The sequence below is a fragment of the Myotis davidii genome, unplaced genomic scaffold (genome assembly GCF_000327345.1).
Source record: "Myotis davidii unplaced genomic scaffold, ASM32734v1 scaffold329, whole genome shotgun sequence".
NCBI lineage: Eukaryota > Metazoa > Chordata > Mammalia > Chiroptera > Vespertilionidae > Myotis > Myotis davidii.
This window is the reverse complement of record NW_006300374.1, coordinates 2,727,389-2,738,500: the sequence shown is the minus strand read 5'-3', so window position 1 is coordinate 2,738,500 and position 11,112 is coordinate 2,727,389. Positions and strand designations below refer to the sequence as shown.

At 44.5% G+C, this 11,112-nt stretch overlaps 1 protein-coding gene and 1 long non-coding RNA gene across 2 annotated transcripts in view; both read right to left on the bottom strand.

Annotated features, from left to right (window-relative positions):
* ATP6V0A4 (ATPase, H+ transporting, lysosomal V0 subunit a4) overlaps positions 1 to 5,092 on the bottom strand; it is a 40,321-nt gene extending 35,229 nt beyond the window's left edge. The window contains exons 1-4 of the mRNA XM_006777122.2: positions 4,865 to 5,092; positions 3,410 to 3,540; positions 1,847 to 1,925; positions 1,475 to 1,569 (exon numbers count right to left, since the gene is read on the bottom strand). Coding sequence (XP_006777185.1) covers positions 1,475 to 1,569; positions 1,847 to 1,925; positions 3,410 to 3,526 — 291 coding nt within the window. The 5' untranslated portion in view covers positions 3,527 to 3,540; positions 4,865 to 5,092. The remainder of the gene's footprint in view (positions 1 to 1,474; positions 1,570 to 1,846; positions 1,926 to 3,409; positions 3,541 to 4,864) is intronic.
* A 2,693-nt stretch (positions 5,093 to 7,785) lies between these two features.
* Positions 7,786 to 11,112, bottom strand: part of LOC102756546 — a 19,664-nt gene continuing 16,337 nt past the window's right edge. Inside the window, exons 2-3 of the long non-coding RNA XR_001516103.1 lie at positions 7,944 to 8,034; positions 7,786 to 7,851 (exon numbers count right to left, since the gene is read on the bottom strand). This is a non-coding gene — a long non-coding RNA (uncharacterized LOC102756546). The remainder of the gene's footprint in view (positions 7,852 to 7,943; positions 8,035 to 11,112) is intronic.

Here is an 11,112-nt window from a genome sequence, read left to right as displayed (position 1 = left end):
CGGGGGGGGGGGGGCTGCTAATGAACAGGGCTGGTCTTAGGAGACTAGTGAAAGCACTGAAAGTGGAGATGATTTTACGGAGACCCTATTCATAGCTTTTTGGTTAAAAGCTATTTTCCCCCAAATATCCAGATTTTAAAATGACAACATCTAAAATATTTTCTAGGGGAGTTGCCAGTCTCATACCTCTGTTAGAGTATATAGATGTATACTACTGGGGATTACAAAAATGCCAAGACTTTTAAGTTATCTTCAAAGAAAATAAAGATAAACCGAGCCAGAGATGAGCTTGTGAAACCTACCTGTCCGCCTCCCTTAGTGAGTCCTTCCTCTGAGGCAGGGGTCCTCACACTACGGCCCGCGGGCCACATGCAAATACAAATATTGTATTTGTTCCTGTTTTGTTTTTTTACTTCAAAATAAGATATGTGCAGTGGGCATAGGAATTTGTTCATAGTTTTTTTTTAAACTATAGTCCGGCCCTCCAACGGTCTGAGGGACAATGAACTGGCCCCCTGTTTAAAAAGTTTGAGGACCCCTGGTCTGAGGATTCAAAACTGCATTTTTTATTTTTTATTTTCTCAACAGGGTCCGCCATGATCTGGCTCTGCCCTCCTTTGACATCTTCTACCCACCACCTTCCCCCTGCTTCCCCCTCCACCATCTGCACTAGAAGCTCCTAGAGGGCGTATTTTTAAAAATATATATCTTTATTAATTTGAGAGAGGAAAAGAGAGGGAGAGAGATAGAAACATCTATGATGAGAGAATACAGCATATGCCCTGACCGGGAATTGAACCATGACTTCCTGGTTCATAGGTCAATGCTCAACCACTGAGCCACGGAGGCCAGGTGGGACTCAGTGTTTTATAAAGGAAGCAGACAGAGACGGGGGAGAAAGAGGGAGGGCCCCCCAGTCATAAATAACATCCCAGACTAAAGAAAACTGCCATCCTCTCACACAATCTCAGAAGCCAGACTGAGAGACCTTAGCCCAGACTGAACTCAATGTTTTCCACCAGATAATGAGGAAATATCCCCCTGGATCGAGGAATTCCACTTCTGGGTATTGGTTGAAAGTAAATGAAGTCATTATCTCGAAAAAATATCTGCATCCCCACGTAAACTGCAGAATTTCTTTCAATGGCCAAGACATGGAAGCAGCAGAAGGCCTGTTCAGCGGCACCCTATAGCTAAGACTTCACTGCCTAGAAGAATTGTTTGCCCACGAAGGAAACCGTTCTCCAAAGTGGGGTGAGATTCCGTGGGGCTGCTCTGGGAGAGGGAAAGAAAGCTCTCTCCTGGATCAGGAACAGTGACTCTAAAAATGGCACAATGGAATTTTCCTGGGGAAATAACACTGATACGTGGGAAACCACATATACCCACCCCACGCCTTCAGCAACTGGGTAATGGATCCATGAGTGGCTCCCCGAGCTCCCGCCTGTCCTCAGCCAAGTAGGGGAGAACCTACCTCCAGAGTAATCATTTCCCGAGGGAGCGGGGTCGGTGGGGACTTCTCCAGCCACTGAACCTCAATCTCATTCTTTATCTCATCTTCCAGAAAACCTGAGTGAAGAAACCCCAACAGAGAGCCCCAGGTGATTATATATTCTCATGTCTAAGAAATGGGATCAAGCAGGACAGTGGCTGTAGGCTAGCTCAGTCACCTGAATTGCCCCGGGGACCTGCCCGAAGCACCTGGATCCAATCTCTAACCTCCCCCACCCTGCCTCCAGATCACCTGGAAAAGTACTACAAATAGGGAAACGTTTGTTAATCAAGACCTGCACGCCATTTACCTCCCCGCCAGTTCAGCTAAATAGTAGGCAGAAAATTGGCTTACGGAGGATCCTCTCCATTGACTCACACCTTCTGACTTCATTCACAAATTTCCTTTGGAAGCTGTTCACATCCACATTTAACTAGAAAAGGGAAAACACCACATGGCACACACTAGTAGCAACAGATGCCTTCATACTCCCTTTGGCTATTTTGTTATATTCTTTACATGCTGGAGCATGTCACTAAAATTGTCTTAGAAATAGGTATTTCCACACACAAGACAGATATTACAGGCAAAACACACCCTGATGTTCCTACACTCAGTCCCCACGTGCCTCAGCTCTGGCCTTCGTACCCTTCTAGGAGAAGCGAAGTCCTCGCACAGTTAAGGTTTCCTTACTTTAGAAACAATTATCCAAATGAGCCTTCAAACCCTCAATGGAGTCATGAATACGACTGGACCTTGAAAACTGCATAGCCCCAGACAATGCATCGTGGGCATCAAAAAAGTTCCAAGTCCTTGGGCTGGTGACCCTCAGCTCAGCCCCCCCAAAAAAAAATGTTAGTGAGGAAGCGGCTCATGTGCTAGGGACTAGGGACGCAAACAAGCCAATCCTTCCATGCAGGAGCTTAGTATTGATCTTGACCTTGGTGAGGACGTAAAGAAGAGTAGAAACCAGTGTTCTAAATTGGATTCAAAATGGCTTGAGGAGGATCTAAACGGCCTCTTGGAATTGATACCCAACATCACACTCCAGGCAGTAGTCCTGGGATGTCACTTTAGGAGACTGTAGACTCCAGGATACTTGGTCCTGGGACAGACAAGTCAGGAAGAATTCTCCTCGGAACAAGGTTTGGTAATCCACGTGCAATTGGATATATCCAATGCTCTGAAGTTGCTACACATAAAATAGAATATGATGCATCTAACATGTAGTGATTGCATTAGAGCTCCAAAACATCCCTGCATCCCCACGTTAACTGCAGGACAGAAAAATAATAATAATAATAAAAACACTAAAGAGGGAAGCTGAAGTGAATTTACACGTTGAGAATCCCTTCTGCCCAAACACAGTCATAATAAAAAAATATAAAAAGAGGGAGAGAGAGGTAGGGTCTATTATTTTTAATGTACATTGGTCTATATTACTTTCAGATCAAACAATACACGTGGAAGAAGAGAGGTCATGTTAGCAAGTCACCTGCCCAATGTTATCACAAATCCTAGACAGAGGACTAAAACCGTGGAATGCCATCTATTCCAGCTCAGGGCTTTGCTTCCTACAATTTGTTCAGTACCAAGAAGTGGCATGAAAGAGTTGTCAACACCCACTCCACCTTCCTCTGGCCTCCAAAGAATGCAGTGCTTACATCTTTTGTTTGTTTGTTTATATTACTATTGTTGTTTTAATTTTTATTGATTTCAGAGAGGGAGCGAGAGAAAGAGATAGAAACATCAATGATGAGAGAAAATCATTGATCTGATGCCTGCTGCACTGGGATCGAGCCTGCAACCTGGGCATGTGCCCTGGACCAGAATCGAACCCGGGACCCTTCAGTCTGCAGGCCAACACTCTATCCACCCAACACTCTATCTGCCCAAACCAGCTAGGGCAGTACTTACATCTTTAAACTGAACCAATCCAAGCTCTCCAAGCTCTGCAACACAGCAATATGCAGCCTCTACCTGGAGAAATAGTTGTGACAAACACATCTCCTCACTTCGAAACACAGACGCCATCTTGACCCCCTTGTCTGCAGGAGACAAAGATACTGGAGGTAGCAAATGTGTGAAAGCCTCATGATGAAAACTTTTCTGTTGAGCTAAATGAAACCCACAGGGAAAAAAATCCAACAGGAACTACTCCTGATTTAAAAACTAGAAATTGGGGTGATGCACACACATTACAATATATAGATGATGTATTATAAAATTGTACACCTGAGACCAATACAATTTTATTAACCAATGTCACCCCAATAAATTCAATTAAAATTTTTATATTCCCCACATTCATGACCCAAGATTTCCACAAGGAAGTTTTAATAACATTGTATATAATAATTATAATCAATGGATCTAACCTAGATATCCACCAACAAGGAGATGATTACACTGATACAGCAGAACCCTGTACAGTCAGTAGAAATGAAATAAATCTGTATGTTCTCTCTATGGAATAAGGATATTTATCTAGACTGTATTTCCATCAAAGACCCTCTAGACTGCCCTACTGCTGCCAAACCACATTGTTTTCCCCAAAGTCCAATCTTCTGGAAGAACTGTCTCACGGCCAGAGTCAGCCCCTTTTCCTCACGTCATTTTGTAACATGTGGAGTATCTACTGTTTGGAGACACTGAGTCTATCCTTCCTGTTCGAATCCTTCCATTGTTCCATTTTCCCGCAGGAGAAAGTCTAACTCCCTTGACCTGGCCTCTGCCTCCCCTCTGGCTTCATTGCTCCTCACTGCTCTGCAGACACATGGACTTTCTCCCCCCAGCCCCCCACCCCCGTCCCCTCCTACCTCAGGACCTTTGTCTATGCTTCCCCCTGGATTTAGAAACTCAATCCTTTCCTCCCATCCCATATCCCCAGCATCCCAGCTCACCCTGTCACTCCTCTCGACTCAGTGTAAGGAACCCAATGTTATCGCAGATAACACCGCCCTGGATGAGGACAAACCTGCTTCTTCCATATGCCTTTCCTGACCACCACCAACACCCCCTGTGAGCTAAGCCCCCTCCTATATGCCCCCAGAATACCAAACCTCTATGGTTACTTGTACTGTCTGTCTGGTCCAATCGCCAGAAAGATCCATGAGGGTAGAAATGTGTATGTTTTTTACTCTCACCAGTCTAGCTCAACCATAAAGCTAGTGCTCAAAACATGTTTACGATTTACTGACTAGAAGCTAAACATCTCCCCTCCCTCCAGAAGGCATAGTCTGCTCCCCTATTTTTGCCTTTGGACACCAAAATGAAATAACTTTTCATACTGCCCTTTCTGATAAATACAGTGATGTTTTTATAGAAAAAGAAGACACTGGCTTCGTGCAGACCATAAAGCACAGCTCTTACCCCAGCTTCTCCCGAGCGGGTCCTGGACCGGGGCTGGAGCTGGTGGGGGTATGGCTCCCCGGTACCTCTTTCCTTACCGACCCCTGAGCAGGAGCTTCAGCTGCACCTGGCTGGGGAATCCACAGGCGGCCTCCCTGCAGAGGCACAGGGTGTGACTTGGTGCTTCTTCCCAGGCTCCCGCAGCGCCCTGAGGCAGCTCTTGTTATATCAACACCGCCCTGGGTGAGGACAGACCTGCCCTGCAGGCCTGCTCACACCCCCTCCTGGGCTCCCTCCCCCACCTGTGTCCTCTGTTGACCCGGAAGCAGTGACTATCTTCTCTATGGAAAGTGATGTACCCTTTCCCCCACCTGAGTACAGGGTTTGGGAAGAGGGTTCTTGAGGCCTCAGGAGGGCCCTGGGACAGTCCAATGTGTGGACTAAGCACACCAAGCACTCCTTTTCACGGTAACAATGAAATAACAAAAAGTAGTTTGGGGGAAAGGGGGGACCTATGTAATACTTTCAACAATAAAAATGTATTTAAAAAAATAATTTGGAAAAGAAGAAAAATCACACTCATCATCCTATCGACAATTATTTTCCAAAACACTTTACTTTGAAAGGAGCATAGACAGACAAATCTTTATAAATACCCCATGGCTACAATTCTGTGTCCACGTGACAAAAGCAGGGTCACATGGGAAGATCATGTCTTTCTCTTTTGTTTGGTGGAGGGGTAAAGAGCAGACGAGTGAGCCAATTTGATGCACTTCTCCTGGTCCAAGGATGGGACCACCTGAGCTCACATTACCCAGCTTTGAGAGCAGTTTCTCCAGGTGGGGTGGACAGATCCCCACATGCACCCACCTGGGGTACCTGCAAAGCGTAGTCCAGACTGAGGGGTGCTTTCTAGTTTGGGGGCATTTTTTTTTACGTTTTATTACGGAGAAATTAAAGCATCTGCAAAAGTACAGGGAACAGTATGAGGAACCCCATGTACAGACCAATTAGCTTCAATAATTGTTCAATTTTATATCCTCTATATGCTTCTACCTGTCTCAGATTATTTTAAGGCAAACCCCATACATCATATTATTTCTTTCAAAATATTTTAGTATGTATCTCTAAAAGATAAGGATTAATTCACTTATGTATGTGCTTAGACACACACAACTCAGGGGTTAGGGTGCTAACCTCTCTGTTCTTCCCCTCCCCCTACCCTGCAATTGACAATTGGCATATAATTTTAGACTCCCCAGAATTATTGACCTGAAGCCTTATCAATAACACAACAGTTGATTAACACATATTTTGTATTATATGTATCATACATTATAATCTTACACTAAAATAAGCTAGAGAAAAGAAAATGTTTTATCTAACTGCTATGCTGTACACCTGAAATTAATACAAAATAATATTGAATGTAAAGAAAATAAATATACCTTTCATTATGTAAAAAAAAAAAATGTTATTTCCTCTCTCTAAAACCAATAAATAATTTTTGTTGTTGTTGCTAATCCTCACCTGAGGATATTTTTCCATTGATTTTGAGGGAGAGGGGAGAGAGGGAAAGATAGAAACATCGATATGAGAGAAACGTATCGATTGGTTGCCTCCTACATGGGACCTGACCAGAGATATGTGCCCTTGACTGGAATCGAACCCGAGTCCCTTTGATCTGCAGGCCAACACTCTATCCACTGAGCCAAACCAACTAGGGCTAAAATCAATAAATAATTTTAAAAAAAGAAAAAGAAAATCAGCCCTGGCCTCTTTGGCTCAGTGGTTACAGTGTCAGCCCACGGATTGAAGGGTCAAGTGTTCGATTCCAGTCAAGGACAGGTACCTTGGTTGCAGGTTCCCCAGCCCCAATAGGGGTGCATGCAGGAGGCAACCAATCAATGTGCCTCTCTCACATTGATGTTTCTCTCTCTCTCTCTCTCCCCCTCCTATCTCCCTTCCACTCTTTCTAGAAATCAATGGAAAAAAATCCTCAGGAAAAAAATCATAAGGAAGGGAAAATACATTTACAGTACTGTACACATTTACTGAAAAAAGTCTATGTATAAATGGACCCATGGAGTTCAAGCCCATGTTGCTCAAGGGACAACTCTATATATAATACCAGGGTCACGCCTAAAATTCTACAATAAGTCCTTAATATCAAATATCCCGTTGGTGTTCAAATTTCCCAGCTTATCTGAGATTTGCCTTTTCAATAAGCCCCTGAAGTGATCCTTATGTGTGAACAAATTAGAACCATTGCTTTGGAAACACAGGATGAGAAATCAAACTTGAGCCTAGAGGCAGCAGGGAAGAGCAGGGTGCAGGCATTTGGGGAACCATTAGCACAGATGCAGGATTTTGAACCTAGGGCAGTGGAAGCCGGGACCTCTGAGGGAGCAGGCGGCCTGTAATCACACCTTGCAGGAAAAGTCCTTCTTGGGTTTCTTAGGAAACAGATCTTGCCCTGGCTGGAGAGTTCAATTGGTTAGAGCAGGGGTCCTCAAACTTTTTAAACAGGGGGCCAGTTCACTGTCCCTCAGACCGTTGGAGGGCCGGACTATAGTTTAAAAAAAAACTGTAAACAAATTCCTATGCACACTGCACATATCTTATTTTGAAGTAAAAAAACAAAACGGGAACAAATACAATATTTGTATTTGCATGTGGCCCGCGGGCCATAGCTTGAGGACCCCTGGGTTAGAGCACCGTCCCCTTACTCCAAGATTGCGGTTCCATCCACAGGCAGGGCACATACAAGAATCAACCAATAAATGCATCAACCAGTGAATGCATAACAAATAGAACAACAAATAGTGTTCATATCCCTCTCTCTCTCGCAAAGAAAAAAAAATCAATTAAAAAAAAAAAGCAGCAGCAGAGCCTGTTGGCACCCACCCATCCCGTTGAGCAGATCCACTCGAGTTCACACTCACCAGGCAAAGTTCCAGAGACTGAACTCGGGATTGCAGAGCCAGGCAGGGAGATTAGACTGGAAACTGCAGAGGAAACACAATGGCAGATGAGCTCTGGAGGCAGGAGCCCCTGCCCCAACTAGTGTCCCCTGCTTCTTGACCCTCCCCCTGCCCACCTCTCTTGCAGCTCTTCACCCAGCTGGGGTTTGCTGTGTCTCCCTTCAGCCTGGGCGCATCAGTTCTCCAATGTCCCGTGCCCAGGAGTCACTGAGGGACATACAGAGAAAAAGGACATCTTGACAGTCAAGAGCAGAGTCCAGAGCCAAACTGCTGAGTCAGGATCCCAACTCTGCTGTTTACCACAGGTGACCTTGGCGAAGCTACTTAACCACCAAGCCTGAGTGCTTACCACAAAGTATATAAGATCTTAGGTATTTGTTTAGAGGCTGGAACAGGGGTGGGCAAACTTTTTGACTCGAGGGCCACAATGGGTTCTTAAACTGGACCGGAGGGCCGGAACAAAAGCATGGATGGAGTGTTTGTGTGAACTAATATAAATTCAAAGTAACCATCATTACATAAAAGGGTACGGTCTTTTTTTTCAATAGTTTTATTCATTTCAAACGGGCCGGATCCAGCCCGCGGGCCGTAGTTTGCCCATGGCTGGGCTGGAAGCATAAAGGAGAGGTTATTTCTTTTTAAATCAAGGGTCTTTTTTATTAAATATATTTTTATTGATTTCAGAGAGGAAGAGAGAGGGAGAGATAGAAACATCAATGATGAGAGAGAATCACCAATTGGCTGCCTCCTGCACGCCCCCTATTGGGGACGAGCCTGGAACCCGAGCATGTGCCCCTGACCGGAATCAAACCTGGAACCCTTCAGGCCACAGGTCAATGCTCTAGCCACTGAGCCAAACCAGCTAGGGCTCAAGGGTCTTTTTATTTTATTTATTTATTTTAAATATATTTTTATTAATTTTTTACAGAGAGGAAGGGAGAGGGAGAGAGAGATAGAAACATCAATGATGAGAATCATCCATCAACTGCCTCCTGCATGCCCTCTACTGGGGATCGAGCCCACAAGTTGTGCATGTGCCCTGACCAGGAGTCGAACCCAGGGCCTCCTGGTTCATGGGTCGACGCTCACCCAGTGAGCTACACAGCTGAGCAGGGGAGGTTAAAGTTTGCTTTTTTCTCTCCGAAAGCCCCAAGTTGAAGGTGCAAACGGCCAGCACACTCCAGGGACCCTGGTAGGACTATAAATGAGCACATCTCTCTGAAAGGCAATTTGCATTTCCACTGGAGAAAGTTCATCCTAAAAAAATAAAAACATGTTAAGAATGTAAACCAAAATTTAACTCCAATAATGTCTACTGTAGCACTGTTGGCAGTAAGTGTGTAACTGTAAACAACCTGAATTCTTCCATCTGTTCAAAATGTACCGAGAGCCTGTGCCACTGTCTGGGCTCCGAGGACAAGGCAGGAAAGAGAGACAAGGCCTCCCTCCCCTCGTGAACCTATGTCTCCCTATCCTGACACACCTTACACCGCCGCTCTGCCCCGCACAGGCCCAGCCACATTGGAAGGAGACAACAGTAAACAAGGAATCACTTAGCCAGATGTTGCAGGTCATAAAAAATGCCATGGTAGAAAGATAGGCTTTAGAGAAATGGAAGCTACTTTAGATAAGTGGTCAGGGAAGGCCTCTCTCAGAGGTAGCATTTGAACTGAGGCTGTCTTGTGAAAAAGAAGCTGTGGGAAGGGTATTCCAGGCAGCAGGAAGAGCAAAGCAAAAGCAGGGGAGTGACGTCCTCGATTTAGCTCATATATCTATGGAGCGTCTCCTGTGTGCTGGACTTCAGAATACATTTAAGGACTTTGATGTATTAACCCATTTAATATCCTCAACAACTGTACTCATACAACTGTACTCAATACCATTGGCGGTATTCTCAATCCCATGTTACACATGAGGAAACAGAGGCGCAAAGAGGCTAGGGACTTGCCCAAGGTCACACAGTCACCTACAACAGTGCCTCTGGCACCAGAGTCCTTGCTTACAACCACTGCAGGATACTGTCTCATTGAATGAGAAGCAACCTGCTCCAGAAGCAGAGAGGAGGCCAATGAGGCTGGGGCATGTGAGGGGCGGGGAGGTGGTGTAAGGTGTGTCAGAATAGGCGGGGCCAAGCCATGTGAGGTCCTGATGGACCAGTAAGAGTCTTGGATTTTATTCTAATAGCACTGGGGAGCCCTTGTTAAATTTGAGGCAGGGGAGTGACACTGCTTGATTCACTTTTTTAAATTATTTTGGCCCTGGCAGGTTTGGCTCAGTAGATAGAGTGTCAGCCCCTGGACTGAAGGGTCCCATGTTCAATCTGGTCAAGGGCACGTACCAGTTGCAGCTTGATCCCCAGTCCTGGTTGGGCACATGCAGGAGGCAATCAATCAATGTTTCTCTCATGTCAATGTTTCTCTCTGTCTCTCCCCCTCCTTTCCACTCTCTCTAAAAATCAATGGAAAAATATCCTCGGGTGAGGATTAATTAAAAATTTACTTTGACTTCTGCTTCTGGAAAGATGGAGTATAAATCCTTTTTCTTCCCAAGAAGAAACACTAAAAACTCTAAACATTTTACATAGAACATTTATTAAATCTAAAAGGTGGAGAGAAGACTGAACTTCCAAGGACCTCAGGGTCAAGAAACGTCTCTGGGTTTGGCTCATTTTTTGTTTTTGTTTTTGTTGTCTCATATATTTATCAATGTGATTTTTAAAATGTGTTGTATAAGGAAATGTGACAACATTGGGAAGATCTGCATAACTCAATGAACTAATATTTTCCAAATGACCTATGCATGATGGGCAAGTGATTCATTAAAAGAGCACATGACCAGCCAAAGAATTTAAATGAAACGGTCACTGATTTGGTTTCAGATTCCACATTGCAACTATGTTTTTAAAAATTACTACTTGTTGCCAAAACCAGTTTGGCTCAGTGGATAGAGCGTCAGCCTGCGGACTGAAGGGTCCCGGGTTTGATTCCGGTCAAGGGCATGTACCTGGGTTGCGGGCACATCCCCAGTAGGAGATGTGCAGGAGGCAGCTGGTTGATGTTTCTCTCTCATCGATGTTTCTGACTCTCTATCTCTCTCCCTTCCTCTCTGTATCAAAATCAATAAAATATATATTTTTTAAAAATTACTACTTGTTAAGTTCTGGTGTGGTATCAAAGAAAAATATATACAACCATCGGAAAAAGCTAATAAAACATTTTCCCCTTGTTAAAACTACATACCTACGTGAGGCCAGATTTTCTTCTTATACTCAACAAAAATACCATA